General features: G+C 58.9%; 7 protein-coding genes across 7 annotated transcripts; 4 read left to right on the forward strand and 3 right to left on the reverse strand.

The window, feature by feature from the left end:
• Positions 1–157: 157 nt before the first annotated feature.
• Positions 158–7,154, forward strand: SCHCODRAFT_02603845 (uncharacterized protein; the record flags this gene model as incomplete). The annotated part of the gene is made up of 18 exons (XM_050344062.1): positions 158–346; positions 400–594; positions 644–889; positions 962–3,338; positions 3,735–3,752; positions 3,917–3,920; positions 4,296–4,511; positions 4,567–4,679; positions 4,731–4,831; positions 4,971–5,112; positions 5,175–5,362; positions 5,420–5,578; positions 5,634–5,899; positions 6,110–6,195; positions 6,371–6,487; positions 6,557–6,741; positions 6,793–7,011; positions 7,068–7,154. 18 exons carry the CDS (start codon positions 158–160, stop codon positions 7,152–7,154), a joined length of 4,908 nt encoding a protein of 1,635 aa, XP_050196889.1.
• A 2,020-nt stretch (positions 7,155–9,174) lies between these two features.
• On the forward strand, positions 9,175–12,061 carry SCHCODRAFT_02694353 (uncharacterized protein; the record flags this gene model as incomplete). Its single annotated transcript, XM_003025870.2, has 13 exons — positions 9,175–9,419; positions 9,470–9,585; positions 9,642–9,759; positions 9,811–10,046; positions 10,117–10,295; positions 10,361–10,513; positions 10,563–10,819; positions 10,879–10,973; positions 11,044–11,129; positions 11,186–11,450; positions 11,491–11,666; positions 11,714–11,926; positions 11,990–12,061. The coding sequence occupies 13 exons, from the start codon at positions 9,175–9,177 to the stop codon at positions 12,059–12,061; spliced, it is 2,211 nt and encodes a 736-aa protein (XP_003025916.1).
• A 98-nt stretch (positions 12,062–12,159) lies between these two features.
• SCHCODRAFT_02645990 (uncharacterized protein) lies at positions 12,160–14,377 on the reverse strand. Its single transcript, XM_003025862.3, has 6 exons — positions 14,266–14,377; positions 14,038–14,216; positions 13,737–13,988; positions 12,887–13,682; positions 12,757–12,837; positions 12,160–12,711 (listed from the first exon to the last, which is right to left on the reverse strand). Exons 1-6 carry the CDS (start codon positions 14,319–14,321, stop codon positions 12,384–12,386), a joined length of 1,692 nt encoding a protein of 563 aa, XP_003025908.2. The 5' UTR covers positions 14,322–14,377; the 3' UTR covers positions 12,160–12,383.
• Positions 14,378–14,497: 120 nt separating this feature from the next.
• Positions 14,498–15,767, reverse strand: SCHCODRAFT_02645991 (uncharacterized protein). The gene is made up of 4 exons (XM_003025861.3): positions 15,604–15,767; positions 15,426–15,547; positions 15,080–15,365; positions 14,498–15,021 (listed from the first exon to the last, which is right to left on the reverse strand). The coding sequence occupies exons 1-4, from the start codon at positions 15,666–15,668 to the stop codon at positions 14,601–14,603; spliced, it is 894 nt and encodes a 297-aa protein (XP_003025907.1). The 5' UTR covers positions 15,669–15,767; the 3' UTR covers positions 14,498–14,600.
• A 112-nt stretch (positions 15,768–15,879) lies between these two features.
• On the forward strand, positions 15,880–17,399 carry SCHCODRAFT_01165331 (uncharacterized protein; the record flags this gene model as incomplete). The annotated part of the gene is made up of 5 exons (XM_003025869.2): positions 15,880–16,485; positions 16,538–16,650; positions 16,712–16,806; positions 16,877–17,108; positions 17,170–17,399. The coding sequence occupies exons 1-5, from the start codon at positions 16,238–16,240 to the stop codon at positions 17,397–17,399; spliced, it is 918 nt and encodes a 305-aa protein (XP_003025915.2). The 5' UTR covers positions 15,880–16,237.
• Positions 17,400–17,917: 518 nt separating this feature from the next.
• On the forward strand, positions 17,918–19,276 carry SCHCODRAFT_02178707 (uncharacterized protein). The gene is made up of 5 exons (XM_050341983.1): positions 17,918–18,052; positions 18,106–18,191; positions 18,252–18,480; positions 18,593–18,825; positions 19,049–19,276. Exons 1-5 carry the CDS (start codon positions 17,971–17,973, stop codon positions 19,172–19,174), a joined length of 756 nt encoding a protein of 251 aa, XP_050196890.1. The 5' UTR covers positions 17,918–17,970; the 3' UTR covers positions 19,175–19,276.
• Positions 19,277–19,557: 281 nt separating this feature from the next.
• On the reverse strand, positions 19,558–20,244 carry SCHCODRAFT_02178691 (uncharacterized protein). The gene is made up of 3 exons (XM_050341982.1): positions 20,056–20,244; positions 19,783–20,001; positions 19,558–19,735 (listed from the first exon to the last, which is right to left on the reverse strand). The coding sequence occupies exons 1-3, from the start codon at positions 20,083–20,085 to the stop codon at positions 19,655–19,657; spliced, it is 330 nt and encodes a 109-aa protein (XP_050196891.1). The 5' UTR covers positions 20,086–20,244; the 3' UTR covers positions 19,558–19,654.
• Positions 20,245–20,249: the final 5 nt, after the last annotated feature.

Here is a 20,249-nt window from a genome sequence, read left to right on the forward strand (position 1 = left end):
CAGCCCACAACGATCTGTGGAGATGATGGTCCAAAGAAAGGCGAGATGAAATGCATCAACAGTCAAACGATCACCACGTGCGAACTTCCTTCCGCGCTCCCATCGCCATGTCGTGCATCTAAAACCGGACTTGGATCCCCCTCTGGCGCGCGGAACGATGCCAGATGACTTCCCCCCTCTCCTTCTCGACGACGATGACGTGCAGAACGACCCCGACCTTGCCTGGTACAGCGACAAAGGCAGCGGGGGCTACCACCTCCCCTTCGGCACACACGCCGGACGAACGGTGAACGAGGTCCCGGAGTCGTATCTCGTGTGGGCGAAGACGCATCTGAAGGGGCGCTATGTGCGTGCGGGAACATGTTGACAACGAACGCCTTGACTGACGCACGCGCGCAGGGTGTCCATCGCTCAGTCACGCGAACGCTCGGCGCCATCGAGGCCTTCGTCGAGGGCTTGGAAGGATGCCTCGACGCATGGTTTGCCGACTTCATCGTCCCCTGCGGAGTGCATCACCGGGGGAAGACGATACGACGCTGCAGTGATCGGGCGTGGCTGAGCTGGGTCGTGGGACGTGATCGCGTGCGACGCTCGGTGCGTGTGCATTCTCGTGTACAGACGACGGCTTACTGACCACGAGCAGCACCCCCTCTTCGTGCAAGCCGTCCATATATGGCTGGGCAGCAAGACGCGCCTCAAGGCGTCCGTCGATCCGACCACGTTCCTGCCCCCTGCCCGCTACCACGCCGACCTGCGCGAGTCGGTGGCGCACAAGGAGCAGTCTATGCCGGGCGAGGGGGATCTCACCGAGGACGACATCGAGAGCCCTCGCGCTAACTCCGACCACGCCGACTCGGACGCATCGATTACGGACCCCGAGGACGAAGAGGTGCGTGTACTTCCCCTTTTTCTACACCTAACTCTTCTCGCTTCACCTTCCTCGTCTAAACATCCTTCTCAGGATCATCATTCTAAACCTTCCTCCTCTGACGGCTACCGCCCCCACAGCCGTGGCAGCAGCAGCAACTTCGTCGTCGCTGACGACCGCGTCTCCGTCAGCACGGACGACTCCGCGTACGGCGAGCTCGAGCGCGCGGAGTCGCTGCTCCGGAGCGCGCAGAAGCGGCGTGGACGATCATCAGATGGACAAGATCAGGAGAGCCCGAGCAAGCGCAGGGCTCGTCCGCGACATCGGTCCTCGTCCTCCCCCACCCGCAATCTACGCCAGGACTCGCCATCGGGTTCGCGCGCCTCCTCATCCTCACTCGCAAGACCCCCATCCCGCAGGCGTCGGCGACCCTCCACACCAGACAACGACAGTCCCGCTCACTACACGCGCTCGCAGGCACGTATCTTGCAGGAGCACGGGTCGCCGGGCCCGCATACGCGGGCTCGGGCTTTAGCGGCCAGCCAGGCCGCGGTCGACGTGGCGACGAGCTCCACGAGGGTCGCTGGGGCGAGCGCTTCAAGATACGTGGATGCCAGTCATAGTCATACGAGAAACGCGGGGGCGAGTCTGTCCGCGAACGGACTCGCGGGCTGGTCAGCGAGTGCTAGCGCCGCGCGCAAGGGAGCAATACGCACGTACGGACGGCGCGCGCTCACGCTATCGGAGAGATTGGCAAGGCTTGTCGATCTGCCGACGCCTGAGCCTGATGGGGCGGGTGCGCAAGAGGAAGCAGGTGACGCGCATATGTATGAGCGAGAAGAAGAAGAAGAAGAAGAAGAAGAAGAAGAAGAAGAAGAAGAAGAAGAAGAAGAGGAGGAGGAGGAGGAGGAGGAGGAGGAGGAGGAGGAGGAGGAGGAGGAGGAGGAGGAGGAGGAAGAAGAAGAGGAGGAAGAGATCATTGGTGCAGGTGAAAAGACAGAGAAAGCGGATGCTTCGGGACGAGAGCGGGTCGCAGACTACGTGCCCGATAGTGAGGGCGAGGAGGCTTCGCAAAACGAGAACTCACCCTCCGTTGGGGAAATCGATCAACGCAGAGGCGTTGACGACCCAACGGCACCCGGAGATCATGCGCGGACACGCAAGGAAGACGGACGGCGACTAGTATTCTCACATGTTGAGCTGCCGGTGCCTACTCGACATCAACAACCATCGCCACCCTTACCCACTCCTGCCCCCCGCCGGTCATTGCGAGTTGAGAGGACGGATTCCGCCTCACATATCGGAGGTCTCAGTCCGTCATCGCGCGCTGCGGGTCAGGCTCTATCTTCGCAAGCGACCTCGTCACGTCTCATCTTCTCCCATGTCGAGATCCCGTCTCCCTCATGGCGGGACGCGAGCGTCGAGAGCTCCAGGGTCTCCCGTAGAGGTATCAACCCACGCGACGAGCGCTCATCCGCGCTCGACTCGAACAGCCAGATGCGTCGCAGGCAAAGTGCACTCGAAGCACTGCGGCCTTCGTCGACGATGAGGATGACGCGGGCAGCCGCACGGCGCCACAGTCCACCGCCTACCGCGTCGCGGTCATCATCGCCTTCCGTAGCTCGCTCATCGCGCTCGCGCTCGCCTCAGCGCATGATCTCATCTCCGCCTCGCTCTCATTCTACGACACCTCCTGCGCCCGACGAACGCTCTCCCTCGACCGCCGTCCGCCATATCGTCAGCCCTCGCAAGCGCCGCTCCGTTTCGCTCCCGAGAGCCCCGAGGGAGAAGAAGAGGGCAAAGGTTGAAGTCGTTGATAGTATGCCTAGGCGAACGCGCAGCGCCGCTCGATTGGGCCAGTCGGCGTCCGCTTTCCCGGGATCCCAAGCATCTGCGCGGCCGATCCCGATTTTCTCCTTGCTCACCGAGGATGAGGAAGTCGAGGACAGCGAGGGCGAGGCCACAATAACGATCTGTGCGGGCGTCAGAGGTGGGCCCGTCGCGAAATCCACGCGTAATGCCATGGCCTCCGCGTCTGCGCCAGTCGCTGGTCCATTCTCAAGGGCGGTAGACCGCCTGCGCTCCCAGGCCTTGTCGCGCAAGTCATCGGCGTCGGCGACGCCCAGCTCTGCGGCGAACGATCCTCGCAGCTCCGCGACGAAGATCGCCAGCTCGAGCACCGCCGTCGCTTCCTCGAGCTTCGTCGGCTCGCGTCCACCATCCGCACCTCGCCCATCTGCTGCGTCAGCCGATGCTGCGTCCGACGCCACCGGTCTTCGCGCGCGCTTCCCGAATATATCATCTTCCGTCCTCGCTGCGCGCATGCGCGGTGTGGTTGAGGAGGTTCCGCGCGATCCGACGCCGGAAGGTGAATGGGAGTGGTACCTGGACGAGTTCGATATGCTGGTCAAGCGTCCGGTTGTACAAGATGAGCCGCCGCGCGCGTCAGCCTCGAAGGAAAGGGACAAGGGTAAGGGACGAGCGCTCGTGCAGGACGTGTCTCCCGCTCCTCGAAGGCATCCACCGACGAGGATGACGTAGTATATGCGTGGAAGGAATGTAGTCACTGCACTTGTACTCGATGTATCAACTTAATCAAGGTTCTAAGAGCGTGAGCGGGAGGGAGGACGTCACGTGGCAGGCGATTATGTGGCGTCGACATTCTTACCTCGCTTTCCTTCCGGCCGCCATCTTTACCGTCCGCGTACTCCCCTTTTCATGGTCGACTGGGCCTACGCCGCTCGATATCGCCGTTTCAAACGAATGTGTCGACCCTGCATCGAAGTGATCACTGAGCAACACAGTCATTCGCGTAGCGGCTTCTGATGTCGCTGCCCCGTCTCGCTTCTTTGATTCGCCCCGTAAGCGCTAAACATGGGCCAAGGTACGTGTAGAGCGCGAGGAGAATGGTGTCTACGGAAGATTGCACTGATAGCGCGCCTAACAGTCACAGCGTCATACAGGAAGCATCCACAGTACAGCATAGGAAGACATGAACCCGCGGCTCTATCCACACGCCGTAAGCGCTGAATGCACAAGCGCGCGTAGAGAAGTAAGTGCGTACAGGTACACGGTCCGAGCGGCGCCTAATAGGCAAGATATCTAGGGCGGCGCTTATCGTGTCTTGACCACCATTTCTTTCGCCACTCATCGCACCGGGCGCCAAGCGCAGTCTCAAATCCGCCATCGTCCTCAAGTACTCTTTACCTCTTCGCCAAAGGCCAGGCTCGACGCGCCTCGAGACCGTTGACGTGCACGGAGCTATCTGCCATTGCTACTCTTCAGCGTAGCGATCGTACGCGGTACACGAGGCGGCGCTTACCCGCCCGACTCCTCCCCCCTGATATTCGGCTTCAATGGCTGCTCATTTGCCTCTTGCCCCGGATATAACTGTATCAGAGGATCCCATCCCTCCTCTCTTTCCCAGGAAGAACGAGCCTCTCGCAGCGCTAGCCCTGCTCGCGGACGTGCTCAGACCCCTCGGTAGTCAAGACCGCGACAGCGGATGCGCGTACGTGCTAGGCGGACGTTGGGACTTTTACTTGCGCCCGGAGTCACTGAGAAGTGAGGCGAACATACGGGTGGAGGATCTCAGCAAGGCTATCGGCGAGCTTCCACCTTCAGCGAACGAGTCCGCGAAACAGTAAGTCGAGCAGGCCGGCGCTGTGAAGGAATCACGCTGATAGGTCGTTGTATAGCTTACACGATGAGGCTCTGGATTGGCTTGTCTGGCTCGCAGGCTTCGGCGTCGCGCAAGAAGAGATCGCTCGGTGCTACTATGATCTTCGAACCAGGACCCGCTGGAAAACGCGTACGCTGCAACAGTGCTTCGACCCCCATTCTTTCTACTGATTATATATAGACCTTGTGCCGCTGACCGAGTTCTGCGACGACCGGCTGGTCCTTGAGCGCATGCACGCCAACATCGTGCGGGGTCTTGAGGTTTGCGAGCCTGTCCCCAAAGTGCGTTCTTCCTACGACGGATTTCCCCGCGTTCTGACGTCCACAGCCGAGGGCAGCGGACTCAACAGCGTTGAAAAGATTTATTCCAATCATCAAGACATTCTGCTACCTCCTTCTCCTCTGTCCCTTCATCTTGCAGTTCTGGGCGCTCGCGTACTGGGCGGTCACCTTTCGCCTAGGCTATACCGACTATCGCAAGCAGATTGAGGGCTTCCACTACTACACTTTCACGCTCGTAAGTCTCGTCGCTATCTGTCTCTACTTTACCTTCATCACTTACGGTACGTCTGATTGTCACCTCGTATGCGTCCGCTTGCGCTGCTGACAGCCTTTCCCCTTCCAGCGACAAACTCCTCGACTACACGCTTAGAGTATGAGCTGATGCGGATTCGCGAGCAGTCGCGCAGATGGCTCTTGGCGTGGAAGGCGCTCGGGGGCATGGCGCGGAAGATGTTGGACGACGAGAAGATATACGAGAACCGGGGGCAGCATATCATACATATACTGGCTCAGATGGACCATCTGATCGAGGTGCGTGGTCAGCGAGTTCAGCTAATAAGATGCGTATTTGAGACATGATCCACGCAGTGCCCTCACGAGAACAGAGCAACAGGCAACGAGCCGACGGTGCTCGAGTCTTTGAACGCGCATACGATTCATCTTCCTGGTCGGGAAGCGCTCGCTAGGGTTATGGTAGCTCGGATATGCCCGCTCATTGACGGCAAGCGGCGCGGCTGCGAATCAACGGTGAGCATGCCTCTTAATTGCCTTGGTCAACAGCTTTTTGATACGTCCCTTTGAGAACTATGTCTCCTCGGACGGGTCGCAGACCTTGTACGACGCCGAGAGCGAGCGTCTCGATGAGATGATCGCCACAGCGTGCAGCGAGTTGTCCATACGGGATGCCCTATTCATGTTCATTGTGCGGTCGGAGTACGGCGTAATGCCTACCCAAGCACTTCCGGCCCGCACGAACCGTCCTCATCCGCTTAGAGGCCCTGTGGACGAGCTGGTGCAGGCGCTCAAGAAGCTCCCGCCGCCGAAGTTCATCCAGGCGACCAATCAACTGTGCGTGACATATGATTCCTCTTCTGAAGGTGTGGTGTCTGACGGTGCGGAAATACAGTCTCTTCGATAATATGCATGCACGGCTGGCGTGGATCGGCGGTCTCGGGCGCGCGCAGTCCGAAATTCGGCAGACTTTAGCGACGTTAGGCGATGGTAGGCGGCAATAGATTCGAAAGCAGCAATGAACAGTCTCTCTGACGCGTCTCCTAGCGCCGAGTCCGGCACAGCTTCAGAGGGTATTGGACGTTGTTGGGCACCATCTACGCGCGCTGCAAGGCGCTTCTCTCGCTTCCTTCGTGAGTACAGTTCGCACCATTCCTTCGTCGATGCTGACCAATGCCTTTCTCAAACAGCACGACCTATTCGCCGCCCCGCGGGGGAGACAGGTCAAGGCCGTTCTTACTGAAATGCTCAAGTGTTTTATTCCCAGCATGTTCATCCTCCCGCTATTCTTCATCCCGACCATCGTAGGCGGCGACGGTCTGTTCGATGGGTTATTCGGAATCGCGTATGTCTGGATCGTGCGAACACACTTAGAGCCCATCAGCCTCTGCGCGCTCAAGGGATTGCAAGACTATGCCTGCTCGTGTGAGTGCGATTCATTGGCGGAGCCCGACATGCACTACGGCACGAGCGAGGAAACTGACGACTACCCAGATCGCGGCGATGTAGGGGTGCAGAACGTGCGCGAGGCGGCTGCGCGCGTCGAGCTTTACGCCCGCTTCCATCTCGTCCACTGGAAGCTGCTGCAAAAGGTCACCGATGTGTTCCTTCAGCAGCGCGATTCCGATGACTCCGCAACGCTCGGCGACCTGCACAGGCTCCTTGCGACCTTGCGTGGCGTACGTCCTTTGCGAGGATCCCAATGCATATCCTGACGCAATCCGTGATAGAGCAACGACTTATCCACGAACAATATCAGTGTCGCGCTCGACTCAGCCCTGAACAAGCGCACTGAGCGGCCACTAGAAGCAGGGCCGTATGCGCACGCGGATGCTGTGCGCAGCCTGATCGACGAGCACTACCCATTCTTCCAGCCGCAGACGAGGCTTCGCGGGCATAAGCGCGGACGGCGAGGCCAAGCAGACGCTGAAGACTGGCTCGCGCTTGCGGTGAGTGATACACGACGAGCGAGAAACCCATAACGTCGGAGACTGAGTTAGATCAGGACGAATCCATAGATGTCGAAGGCCCGCTGCGGCAGCGCTTTCGAACGCGGGCAGATTTGCGAGACGACATGGCGGCATGGGTGTAGTGAAGCCAATGCTAATGATCTTTTGAGAGACGGGGAATAACGGTTCGGTGGATCAGATAGAAGTAGGGAAGAAGAATGCTGTAGTTTGATGTCTGAACTCGGAAGATCACCATGGTCATCGTCTTCAGCCTGCGCACGCCAACGGAGCCCAACCCGAGCGAGCCACGCAATAATTTGGCTGAGGTCTTGTTATATCGCATCTGGACCGAGCGCAGGAGCAAGCGTGGGTGTGGACGGCGTAAGCGGCGAGGAGGAGCACCGCTGACGACGCTGTGAGGTACATGCTAAGTATTTAGCAGCAGATAGTGCAATCTTCGTGAGTGGTACTTCGACGGAGATCTGCGAGGTGGCGACGGCGACAGCGAGGCCATTTTGCATCCTACGTCGGAACAGTGGATCGGCGAAGCCGAGCTCATTGGCAGCTCTCGAGAAGAGCGACCATCGCGAGCGAGATCTGACATGAAGTTGTTAAATGAGGTGATTCACACAGCAAGGAGGAAGACGAAGGCGTAGTCAGACGCGAAGGTAGGCGAGCGAGTAGCAGCACGGATGAGCACGCTTGAAGGCGAAGACAGATCTAGAGGCTCTGCAGTCCCGTGTAGCCCATATGGTAGTCAATGGCGCACAGAGTATATGCCGTTCGTCGGCATAAATATTCGCACCAAAGAGAGCTGAGAAATCAGCGTAGCGCCGGACGCCAGCAAGCGATGACAGCGCCCAGCAAGGAAGAGCACCGCAATCCTGGCTTCCACGTACCGCTGCCCGCAGCACAGAAAATCCATTCCCTGCCTCATCGGAATGGCGCTAGAGGACTAGATAAGCGCCGAGATCACAATAAGCACCCCGAAGACGCACTAGTAAGATTACTTTGGGCAGGACGAGGCCGTGTTCAGCATCAACGCTCGAGCTGTTTCTTCAGTCATGTCAATCGACGAACTCAACGACGGTGGTTGCGCGCACGTCGGCGAGGCTTGATACAATTGAATGCGAGTGAGAAGCATGACGAGTGCAGTAAGGAAAAGCGTCAAGCTGAGTAAAGCTGTATCCATGGAATAATCAAATAAATTCAACCCATTCTGAGTAGGAAGGTTTCGGTCGTCAGGCGCCACACGGTTCATGCAGTACGCACCTTCACATGGCCCACGCGCGCCTATGTTCTCGACGTCCCCCGGCGCTCCGTTGAGAGCGAGAGATTGTGGCAGATTATCGCAGCAGGTTGTATACCGATGCTTTCGATATGACTCTGTGGGCGCCAGAGTGTGTGAGCGACGAAGTCTTCCGTAGGCGCCGTCCACCACATGCAGTACACGTTCCCTCTCACGTCTTCAAGTATTCGTATGATGATCCTGTCAGTTAAATATGTCTGGCTGTAATCGCGCTAGAGCGGAGTAAGCAGCACCAATCGATTGACTTGTTCAGGGCTGAACAGAGCGTAGATGGGAGGACGAGGCTGTGGCCGAGTGAATTACGCGCTGACACAGCTGTCTGTGTGGCGTATCATCATCTTCCAAGCGAAGGTGACGTAGATTGACCAGCGCGGTCTTCAGCTCAGTGCTCAAGCGCTCATGGCCGAACTGCGCGCGCAGGACGGAGGAAAAAGATAGGACGCCACATAAACATTGACAAACACATGCGGCAAATGCCGGAACTGGAAGTGAACTGTACCAATCACCATCATGGTTTGTCCTGCGTGGCGCGCTTTGGGATGCGATATCTAAGCTACTTCTTTGCGTTCTCGCCTCTCACTTCTTGGCCTGCCGTCGGCGCTTGCTTGAAGCGTTGACATCAGAATCATCTTTGGGCAGTGCTTCCAGTCCAATCAGACGAACAGCTCCTGTTACCCACAGCGTGCAAAAGAATTCTATGCGTCTGTCGTATCTCGATGGAGGCGCTGACTGCATTGGCGCGCTTTAGCGCCGAGAAGGTATGTCCGACACGAGGCGACGGCGCTTACTGGCAACCTTAAATACTACCTTCACGCCCAACACCTTTCAAGCGCGGCGGGTCCCCTTTCGCAACGATGGAAGTACAGAATTTTTATCCCCGACGAAACAAAACACTCGCTGCACGTGCTTTCCTTGCAGTCGCCTTGAAATATCTCCCTGCCGACGACCGCGATTGCGCATGCGAATATGTGCTAGCCGACAGCGATACTCCATATTCAGAACTTGAGTCGATAAGGCAAAACGCAGGTTTCCTAGTGAAGTTCATCGCCGAGTCCATGCGTCACGACTCCGGTTTCCCGCGCGACGCGTTCACGAGGCAGTGAGTGCGCTTTTTAGATCGCAACTAAAAGCTTAGACGACTCTGCCCAGTATACGCGATGAGGGTCGACACTGGCTCCTATGGTCTACTGGTTTCGGCGTCGCGCAAGGCGAGATCGAGGCGTGCTATGGAGAGTTGCGGACGAAGACTCGCTGGAAGCAGCCAGGTTCGTCGTAGCCATACAGTCAAATCTCTATTCAAGCTAACACGGACCTCTTACAGCTTGGACTCGGTGTCTAGTGTTACAGGACGAGCGGCCGATCTTGGAGCGCTTGTGCGAGATTCTTGAGCGCAACATTCGGGCCCTCCAGGATGCCCCGCCAGTGCGTATCGCTCCTTCGTACTCATGTCATTGGCCGTGTTGAACATGCACTAATGATCTACATGCTAGGAGCGCAGATATCAAAGTCGTCGACAGGATTCGCGCGTTCTGCAAGGCGGCCTGCCGCTGGATTCTCGAGCAGTCATACTCATGGCACTTCTATGTGACCGGATTCTGGGCTGCCGCTCTGCGCAAGGGGCTCGCCAACCATCACGACGCGATGCGAGACTTCCGGACATACGCGCTCTGGATCATCGTTCCCTACGTACTCGTCAAGTTCTTTGTCTGGATCTTCGACCATAGATGTAAGTCATCCTGCGTCGACTGCTCATTTCGATCGCATGGCCGGAGACTAACTACTTTCACGGGGATTAGGCAGATCTGACACCGAAATTGCGGAGGCGAATCTATGGGATATCCGCGTTCGCTCACGTCAATGGCTTTCGGCATGGAAAGCGCTCCTGGGCGTTGCACAGATGATCCTGCGTGACGAGGGTCTATATGAGAAAAAGCAGCAGCATCTAGATCTTATACTCGACAAGATGGATCAGCGGGTGAGTGGTCTCATCTGAAAACTCGGAGTATCAGCTATACGTCCCACGTACTAACGATTCGTCAGTTTCACTACACGCCTCTAACATCCGAGGCGTTCGATCCCCCGACGGTCCTCGAATCTCTCAACCTGGGCGCTGTCGCCGTCTTGGATCGTGAAGGCCTGGCTAGGGACGCCGTCACCCAGATGAGCCCCTTCATCGAGAGAGCCTTGTCGACAGTAAGTATACTCTCCGTATACGCAGTCCTTTCACTCATTCGTCATCTAGAACCAATCGCAACTCCCCAAAGATGATGAGGAGACATCCCGTGTGCGGCTCGACGCCCTGGTATCGGAAGCCTGCGACGAGATGGATGTTCAAGATGCCCTATTCAGGTTCCTCGTGCGCGCGGACTACGAGCCGCCCAACTTGCGGTTCGTAGTTCACGAACATGCGCCTTCTCTACTATCGCACGCCATCCGCGATCTGCTCCAAACCCTCAAGACGTTGACAGAGACAGGGCCGGTGCCGGCCACCCTTAAACCGTGCGTGGTGTCTTCTTCGTCCTGCACAGGTACGAGCGACGCTGATGCGGCTAATGCAGCTGGATGGACAACGTGCATGCACGTGTTGCCTGGATTGGCGGACTTAGGCGCGCGCAGACGGAGATACATACGCAGTTGGGGATGCTGCACGAGGGTGAGCTTTCGTCTCCCACGAGTGGTGCTATAGTACCAATGAACACTTTCGTTGACAAATACCTTCCCAGCGCCCAATCGGGAGCAATTGCAACGAGTGCATGATGTGGTCGAGCACCATCTGCGTTTATTGCAGGGCGTTCCGGTAGCGTCTTTCGTGAGTGGTCGCGTCCACATCCCATGCTACCCAGGTCATCCTCATGCCCTGCGTAGCGCGATCTTTTCGCCACTTCACGCAAGAACCAGCTGACGCTCATCTTCGGGGAAGTCTTCAAGTGCTTCACCTACGACCTGGCCTCTCTCTTCTACCCTTTCATGCCGACCATCGTAGGCGGAAACGGCATCTACGACTCCATCTTCGTCGTCGCGTGCAATATGACGCTCTGGAGGAGGGCGGAACACTACAGCAAGCAGGCGTTCTGGGGACTGTGGCGATATGCGGACGCATGTGAGTACGATGCCTTCGCTGCACCTGTCGGTAAGCTTATAACTGGAATTCGTCGCTGACATCGCTTCAGATCGCGACCATATGCATGTGAAGAGCGTCTTCGAGGCGATCGCGCGCATCGAATTCTACTCCCGCTACCACCTCGTCAACTGGAAGGCGCTGCAAATCGCTATTTGGACGGTCCTCGAGACAGATGTTCTAGAGGATGCCGCGTCGCTCGACAGCACGCTCAATCTCCTAACGAGTGTGCGTGCACTGTAGCTCCCGCGAGTCGCATTCTGACATCGCGCCAGGTCAACGCGCGCGCCTCTGCAAAGGAAGTCAGCAATGCGCTCGACTCGGCGATGAACGCAAGATGCAAGTACTCGAGGAAGGAGCCCTATGCACGCGCGGACGTCGTGCGCCGCATGATCGACGAATTCTATCCACGCTTCCAGGATGAGGCGAGTCTTCGCGGCCTTAAGCGAGGGAGGCGGGAGCAGCTAGAGGACCAGGGCGTGAGTTTAGTGAGTTATATACGGCGGTCTCTCGCTGGCGAGTCGAGTCGCGTACTGATTGCGGCTATGTAGGACGCGGACACGAACGTCGAGGGCCCGCTTCGGCGGCGCTACCGGGCGGACACATCTCTGCGAGACAAGTGAGCGTCAATTACACGAGGTGATACGCACTTTGAATCCAGTCTGTAGACTTGTGGGAGCATCTCGACTTCAAGTCGGGCATCATCAACCGTCCCACGATGTACCAGTAAACGAATACGATTATCATGAAAGCTAGTACACTTCGTTAGATGGTAATAAGGACCGACATCAAATAACAGGATCCAAGAACGCGAAAGACGGAAACACAATCCAAAACAATGATAACTGGCCGACGCACGCGCCGGATAAACCGCGCCCACCCTCGAGCTAGCTCCCTGAGCATCGCTCCTCATGCCTATATCAACTCCTCACACCTTCCACTGGCTTACGCCCTCCCCGCGACGGCCGCAGCCGCACGCGGCGGCGACTTCTTCGTCAGCGCGGCCTTCTTCGCCACCGCCGGCGTCGAGCCCCCGCGCCCCCTCGCCTTCGCCGATGCCCCTCGCGACCGCGGCTTGGGCTTCGGCTTCGCGCGCCCTTCCTCGTAGTCCGTATCCTCCGACTCAATGCCGTCCTCGTCCTCCTCCGCGGCCCCGTCCTCCATGTCGTAGTCGCCGTCGGCGTCGTACTCCCCGTCGGCGGTCGTGAGCGAGGAGGCGCGTGAGGCGCTGGGTGGCTTGGCTGGCGCAGTAGGTGATGGTGCTTGAGGCTCGCTGCCGGGCCATTAGATCGTGAAAGAGGTAAAACGGATCACATACTCATGCCGCGGGCGCTTAGCCGGCGAAGACTCGTCCGTCCGCGTTGTCTTCTCGCCTTGATCGACAGCGGGAGCAGAGGGTCTACGATGCGCGTCAGTATGTCAAGCAAGCATCGGAAAGCTTTACTCACGGCGAACGCTTGCGCTTGCTCGACGGCGGCGCCTTCGAGACGGACCCCGCATCCTGCATCTCAACGTCGGCCGAGTCATCCGACCCTCGCACGAATGAGTCACGCCGCGGTGGCTCGCCGGGCGTGTGCGTGAAGGGAGGAAGTACCGGAGGCGCGCCCTCGCCCCGAGCGAACGAGCGTGGGTAGTCGGCGACACGTTCCGTGTCTGGCTCGGGCGACGCGTCCTTGAAGACCGCCTTCTCGGGCGTGGGCTCGCGCGGCGTCGATCGCTCGAGCGTCGGCTCCTGCGTGAAGCTGGAGCGCACGGGGTCGGGACCGTACATGGCAGGCGGCATCGGTGGACGGTCGTAGGAGAAGGAGCCCGCGGACGCGACCACGCGTGGGGGCGCATTCCCTGGCGCAGGGGGAGGAGGAATGGGAGGCGGCCGTCGTGTGGCTTCAGTCTCCGACTCGGATTCTGGCCCTTCGTCCTCCGTCGCGTCCGCGTCAACGGCCGATCCGCTTGGCGAAGCGCGCTTGGGCTTCAGTCGATGCGCGTCGTCCCACGCCTGCTTCGCGACCTCGAACGCCTCGCCCGACACGCCGCGCGCGGACAGCTGGTCGAGGTACGCGCAACGCCGCTCGTACGCCTCCTTCTCCTCAGGGGACACCTCCGCGCCGGGCTGCGACGATGCCGACACGGGCTTCGCCCTCGGCTTGCGCCCCTTCTTCGGCTTTGGTGGTGGTGGAGGGAGGCCTTTGGGCGGCCGCCCCCTCCCCCGCTTCGAGTCGTCGCCATCAGCCTTCCAGACGGAGACTACAAAGGCGGCGGTCAGACACGTGGCGGGAGAACAATGAACAATGGGCGCACATGTCGAGCATCCCTCCATCCAGCGGTCGTCGACGACGGGTGCGGTGGGCGCTTCCGGCTTGGATGCTTCGGGTTCCTCCTTCGTGTCGTTCCACACACCGACGAGTTCCTTCGGCTTGTGCTTCGAGTTCTTGCCGTGAACGGGGCGGTACTTGTAGTCGGGGTAAAGCGCCTGATGTTCCCTCTTGGCCTCCTCCGCGCGTTCATCCCAGAAGCGGCGTGCCTCGGGGGACAGACTCTTCCATTCGCTGGCTAGATAGCAGGTCAGGACGGATAGGAAAACCGAGAGATGACCACGCACATGCAATCTTGCTCAGGCTCCCATTGTTCTTCTCAATCCCATCGGGCAGCTTGTGGTTCTTCGTGAAGTCGGCGCGGAAGAGGATGAACGCGTTCGCGGGGCGCGGGATGTGGTCCTTCGTCCCTTTCTTCTTCTTGTGCGATGGTGGTGCCTCCGCTGGCGACGCTTCGGCGGGGGCGCTGCGCGGGGTGAGAACAATGCGGGCGTCGCTAGGCGCGAGATACATACCGATAATACGGTGTCCGGACGCTGTCAGAGGCGTCCGGTGGCGGCGGAAAGCTCATCTGGGGCGCGACGCTCTCCATCCCTCCTGGTGGTCGAAGTGCAAGTTCAAAAAGGCGCGGAACGTGCGAACAATGGGAATTGCCTAACGCGGGCGGCCTTCGCACGCCCCTGTCCGCAACACAATAGCGTGTTTTGTTTGGCGCTGTTGTATCGCCGGCGCTGTCTTGAGAACAAAGGACAACAATGGCGCGTGCATTATGTACGTCTAGTGTGTATGGTAGTTACTGTGAGTACAGCCCATTATCTATCGCGTTCGCGCGCATTTACATTATGTTCGTTTAGTAGTAGCCACCGAGGACCGCCAGGACGTCGCCGGCGTCCTCGTCCCAGGGCTTCACGCCCTGGCAAGCAAGCTCGTACACATCGTCTTCCGTAAATCCACCATACATCTGTCGTTCATCGTCGTAGTCGTCAAAAGCGTCGAAGGTGCTGACAAACGCGGGCCCAGAGTAGAACTTGCTTGCCGACGATGATGTGGAGGGGCCGCGTCTATGCCTTGTGTTCACGCCGCCGCGCCGCGCGCGATTGTTCCCCGACTTGCGTAGAGCAGAGCGCACGTGGTTGCGCACGATCTCCTTCTGGTGAGGGTCGTCCCACCAGCCGTTTGGAGGCAAGTCGGCGCGACTGTGCGAGTAGATGCACTTTTCAGCGCCGAACCGGCAGTCGTCGAGCAGAAAGTGCAAGCAAACGTTCTGGCCGCTGCAAAGAGTCATTGTCAGCGTGCGTCATCGCAGCGACCAGTGACTAGAGCACTCACACCGCATCGCGCACGCTCTTCTCGTCGGGCGCGTGCGAGAAGGTGCACTTGTCGCCGCGCGCGCAGCCGTCGTGGTTGTGGAAGCGACATGAGGGGGCCGTCGACGTGTACTTGTCGTCGCCAATACACTGCGCGACCCAGTCCTTGCAGCCGCCGTGCGTCTGCGGGAAGTCGTAGTCCGCGTCCTCGGGCGGGGGCCCGGCCGCGTCCGCCAGCGGACGCACCTGCTCGATCGCGCTCGCGGTCTTCTTGAAGCCCGGGTTCGTGGCTTGAACGAAGTTGAAGTCTGGGGGAAGGGGGAGCGGAACATGAGCCTCGGGTAATGACACGTAAAGTCAGAACGCACCCGCGAGCGCCCCGTGGTAGTTCTTCGCCATCCGGCGGATGTTTCCCCTCGTGTAACGCACGTTCAGGTGCATGGGGTTGAAGGTCAGTGCACGAGTGGCGGCCACCTCGGCCTCATAGTATCTGCATGTGGCGCCCTGCTCAGCAGACGGTCTCGGAGGGAAGACGGGCGCACGCACCTGCACTGCTGGTGGTAGATCTTGCACAGCTCGACGTAACGGTCGAGACGAGGGTCTTCGGACATGATATGCTTCGTAAAGGTACAAGAGAGCTATGCGGCGATAGATGAAGCAGAGACAAGGGGGAGACGCGGGCTGCAGTTGGCCCCGTCGCGGAGGATGAGGGAAAGGGGTGCGGTGGCGCCGCATGGAGTTTTGTGGCGGCAACACGTGATCGCGCCTCCAGGCTCTGACGCTTCATTACGCTCGCAGGATACGGCGCTCGCATCCTGTCAAGTCCGCAATCGCAAGTTTTCAGCTCAGCAGGAGTCTAGTCTCCCCCCTTTGCGGATCGTCCGCCCTCATCAGCCTTAACCAGCATGCAACCCTTCCCTCCGCTCGCGCTCTGCATTCTCTACATGACCATCCTCGGACATCTCTGCCAGATCGTCGTGGGCTGCGATTTAGCATATTACACCCGTGTCACGACATGGAGGCACTTGACAATGACTGGGATCGGCGCTGTCAAGAGGCATTCTGACGCCGCCAATCGGAAGGGCAGACGTCAAACAATGAACATGACACGCGCTCCAACTGCGCTATAAAGACTTGTGGGTCTGATTGCAAGCGTCTCGCGCTCTCTCCTTCCTCGCCCATGTCTGCCAGTACAACATCCGACTTTGGCGGTGGTCTGCCCTTGCGAGAAGCATTCTTACGCTCCCTTAACGCCCTCGACGCCGACGATCGCGCCATTGTGGGCGACTACGTGCTCAACAACGAACCTGACCTCAAGAAAGTCGACTTAGGCTCTACTGTAAGGTCCCAAGCGAGCAGCCTGGTCGACCGCCTTGCAGAGTTTATACGCTTCGACTCCGATGTCGACCTCGGTCCCGCCACGCGGTAGTGAGTACGCTCTTTACATTGTTCAGAACGGGCTGACTCTGCGATCGTCCAGCCTGTACGACGAAGCCCGCGACTGGATCGTGTGGACCGGCGGGTTCAGCATCGCGCAGGAGGAGGTCGAAGTAAGCTACGGCACGGTCCGAAGCTGCGAGCGCTGGGCGCGAGGTGAGTCGTCGAGCAGGCCTCCGCGTGTGTTTGCTTAACGGTGCTGTAACAAATCCTTAAGAAGGAGAATTCATTATCAAGAGCGACCGCCCAGTCCTCGCCGACTTTTGCAAAGTGCTCGAGCGCAACATCGCAGACCTGCAACCGATGCCCATTGTACGACTATTCCTCTTTGATATCCTTCAGCCACCTATCGATCGACGACAGTAGGCTGACCGTTCCGCAGCCCGGACCTGTGAACGTACTTCCCTTATACGAGCCACGCACCATGCACAAAGCACTGGCCGTCATGTACTACCTGATAGCCGCACACTTCGCCATCTTCGGTGCCATCGCGTACCGCGCGGGAGTCCTCAACTGGGACTGGGTGCGCAATTGGGACCCCGTGATCTTCATTGTCGGGCCTATAGGCTACTTCATCGGAGCGCCCGTATTATTGTACTGCTCTGACCGGAAACGTACGTCGTATGGCCTCTTCTGACCCGCCATGGACCACAATCTGACCATCTGACCATCTAGTCTACGCGTACTCAGACCGCCTTCCCGCTGCGCTGATGCAGCAAGACATCCAATGTATGCGCGAGCGCGCCCGCCAGTGGGTCCTCCTCTGGAAGGCGCTGCTAGCGCTCGCGCAAGACATGGTTGCGAGCGATGGCCAGGACGAGAGTCGTCGGCATCAGTTGCTGCGCATATTCGACCGCGTGGACAAGCGGGTGCGTGCACGGCAGTTTTCCGTTTTCCTTGCGTAGCTGACGAGCAAGGAACCCAGTATATGCATGCTTCTTGGGACTCGCTCCCGCTCCTCATCGCTGTGGACCGTGCGCTTATCTGCCAGGTCGATCGAGACGCGCTGGCGGGAGCCATTGTAGCGCGGCTACTCCCGTATTTCAAGCACCGCGTCGAGGTTTCTGGGTCTGTATGGGGTTACTCGGATGTGGTACGTCATCTCTTTCTTGAGCATCGTGTCACTCAGTACTCACGTCTTCCCCGCAGACAGGCAGCGCCCTCGGGGAACTGGATGCCCAGAATCGACTTCAGCTCGACCTAAACTACGTCCTCGGGGAGGCGTGCGCTGAGTTAGGCGTTGTCGATCCCCTCTTCAAGTTCCTCGGCATATGGCCATACGTGCACAAGTCTTGCGGGTGTGGGCAGGGCTATTTCAGCGCCCGCCCACGCTATGCGAGCAGCCTCCGGGACACCATCCCTCGTGCCATTGACGCGCTGTGGTACTTGAAGTCGCGCCCCGGGATCTTCAATGCGTGCGTGGAGGACCTCTTGTGAGTCTGTGCTGTGCTGACCCCTCGTAGCGCGATTCGCAACATGCACATGCGTCTGGCGTGGGTCGGCGGGCTAGGGCGCGCGCAGCATGATATTGCGGCGCAGATCGCGCTCGCCCGACGAGGTCCGTGTTGCGTTACGTCCTGGCGCCCCCATTGATCGCTCCCGCTCGAGCAGACCCGAGTCCTGAGCAGGTCCAGTGCCTTGTCGCGACCATCGAGCACCACCTGAACGCACTGCGGACCGCCCCCGTCGTTCCCTTCGTAAGCACCTCCCCTCGCTCTTTCGCCGTGCCCTTGCTCATGATCCGTCGTCCGCTCTAGCGCGACCTCCTCAGCCTCGACGGTACGGAGAAGAAGACCCTCGTCCTCGTCGAGATCCTGAAGTGCCTGTTCTTCGTCCCGCTGTGCCTCCTGCTGGCCGCCATCCCGCGCATCGCGAGCGCGTACCTCGACTCTGCCGTCCTCTTCGTCTACAGCCTGGGCGTGATCGTGTTGCTGAGCGAGTTTGGGCGTCCGGTGCTTGAGGGGCTGTGCGGCTATGTGCATGCGTGTGCGTGGCATTCGCTTTTTTATCTTTTTTTTTCTCTTTGATTTGTGATATGCCGCCGCCCCTCGCGAGCTGGCTTCTGCGTGGACCAGCGTGCTGACGCGCCCTACCATAGATCGCGGCTCGGTCGAGGCGCAGCGGGCGCACACGGCGGCCGCGCAGCTCGAGTACTACGCGCGCTATCATCTCGTGGGCTGGACGGCGCTGCTGCGGGTGCTCAGGTCGGGCGTCGAGTCGGCTACAGCCGACGCCGGTCCTGGCGTAGCGGACTCCAGTCCTGGCGTAGCCGACTCGAGTCCGGACAACGCTGAGCGCGTAGCTGCCGTGCGGGAGGCGCTGTTTGAGAATGTGCGTCTTTTCCTGATGACCTGTCTTTTGCTGGTCTGTCTGTGGTCTATGATTATTGAGAAGGAGTGTTTGACGATGGAGGGGAGCCCTTCGCGACAGCCAGACGTGGCTGGCGATGGGGACAGGGGGCTGGCGATGGGCGATGGAGAGAGATGATCGCCGACGAAGAGGAGTGGCGTAGAACGGCTGGCAACCGAAGCTGACCCGCCCAACTCATACACAGATCACTGCGAGCGCCTCTCTACTACCCATCAGTATGGCGCTCGAGCTCGTTTTCTACAAGCTGTGCGGGCGCGCTGTGCCTGATTTGGTGGAGAAACACTATCCGCATTATCGGGGCGCGGCGTAGACGTGTCCTCCTCCCAGAGTGCGTCGCAGGCGTCTGGGAAGTGAGTGTGTATGGATGGGGATCCGGGGGCGGTTAGTATGGCGGGAATGTATTTGCTGGTCACGGCGGAAACATGTTTGCTGCGAGTGGTCATTGGAAAGGTATATATCTGCAGTCTGTAATGTCGGTGTTCTGGTAATTATCTTGGGGTGACAGAAGACACGATGATGTTGCCGCGACGATGGCTTGATCTGAGCGCTTTCACGAAGTCGATTTGTAGGAATATATACAATGTGTGCTACGACCATGCGCGTCAGCTCGCGATCGCACTCTCAATCATATTCTCCTCGAGGTGGTCACGTCCTTGTACATTGACTTCCTGGATCGATGGACGCGAAAGCCTTGGACTGATTCCCCAAGCTTCGACCATATGAGCCTTCGATGGATCAGGTTTTGTGCACCGAGCCGTGCTTTCCGATGCTATCACTGACTCCATCGAAATCAAGTCGTTGACTCGTCTCGTAAGGTTTCCTGAGTACGATAACGCTGCCGAAGCGGGCCCTCAGCACTCGTGTACTCGTCCTGCTATCAGTTAGCGCCCGAATTCGTTATCGCCCCGCATTACTCACCAAAAGCAGGAGCAAGTCTCCATCGTCTACCAGCTCTAGCCTGCCACGCTTATTCCTAAGATCACTGGGTTCGCGCTGGAAGTAGGGATAGTGCTCGTCCATCATGCTCCGCACAGCATCCGCGTGCGCATACGGCTCAGCAGCGAGTATCCAGTCGGAGCGCTTGCCCATGGCTGATTCGAGCGTGCTGTCGATGTCGGTCGTGGGGGAGACGCTGCTCTGTCGCCGGTCGCATGAGATTTTCGCCAGAGATACTAGGTGCCGAGCACATACGTTCTGCACGATCGCAAGGAGCCTGTTCATTTCAACCCGGGTCGCAGCGTTCTCTGGATCGCTCGCATGGATCAACGTATCGATGATAGTATGCAGCAGCCGCCAGTGCACGAGCTGAGAGCGCGCGTGAAACTCCACGCGCGCAGCGGCCGCGCGCACTGGCTGCACCTCCGTATGGTCGCGGTCTGGATCAT

The sequence above is a fragment of the Schizophyllum commune genome, assembly GCF_000143185.2.
Source record: "Schizophyllum commune H4-8 unplaced genomic scaffold SCHCOscaffold_20, whole genome shotgun sequence".
Taxonomy (NCBI): Eukaryota; Fungi; Basidiomycota; class Agaricomycetes; order Agaricales; family Schizophyllaceae; genus Schizophyllum; species Schizophyllum commune.

Coding starts and splice junctions, on each gene's coding strand:
- SCHCODRAFT_02178707 (XM_050341983.1), top strand. CDS start 17,971: ATGCACATGCGTCTGGCGTGGGTCGGCGGGCTAGGGCGCGCGCAGCAT. Junction 18,192..18,251: donor CCGCCCCCGTCGTTCCCTTC/GTAAGCACCTCC, acceptor CGTCCGCTCTAG/CGCGACCTCCTCAGCCTCGA. Junction 18,481..18,592: donor GTGCGGCTATGTGCATGCGT/GTGCGTGGCATT, acceptor GCCCTACCATAG/ATCGCGGCTCGGTCGAGGCG.
- SCHCODRAFT_02645990 (XM_003025862.3), bottom strand. CDS start 14,321: ATGAGCTTTCCGCCGCCACCGGACGCCTCTGACAGCGTCCGGACACCG. Junction 14,217..14,265: donor GTCCGGACACCGTATTATCG/GTATGTATCTCG, acceptor CACCCCGCGCAG/CGCCCCCGCCGAAGCGTCGC. Junction 12,712..12,756: donor GCTAAGCGCCCGCGGCATGA/GTATGTGATCCG, acceptor ATGGCCCGGCAG/CGAGCCTCAAGCACCATCAC.
- SCHCODRAFT_02645991 (XM_003025861.3), bottom strand. CDS start 15,668: ATGTCCGAAGACCCTCGTCTCGACCGTTACGTCGAGCTGTGCAAGATC. Junction 15,366..15,425: donor CTACCACGGGGCGCTCGCGG/GTGCGTTCTGAC, acceptor CCCTTCCCCCAG/ACTTCAACTTCGTTCAAGCC. Junction 15,022..15,079: donor AAGAGCGTGCGCGATGCGGT/GTGAGTGCTCTA, acceptor GACTCTTTGCAG/CGGCCAGAACGTTTGCTTGC.
- SCHCODRAFT_02178691 (XM_050341982.1), bottom strand. CDS start 20,085: ATGAACAGGCTCCTTGCGATCGTGCAGAAC. Junction 20,002..20,055: donor TCCTTGCGATCGTGCAGAAC/GTATGTGCTCGG, acceptor GACCGGCGACAG/AGCAGCGTCTCCCCCACGAC. Junction 19,736..19,782: donor GAGACTTGCTCCTGCTTTTG/GTGAGTAATGCG, acceptor AACTGATAGCAG/GACGAGTACACGAGTGCTGA.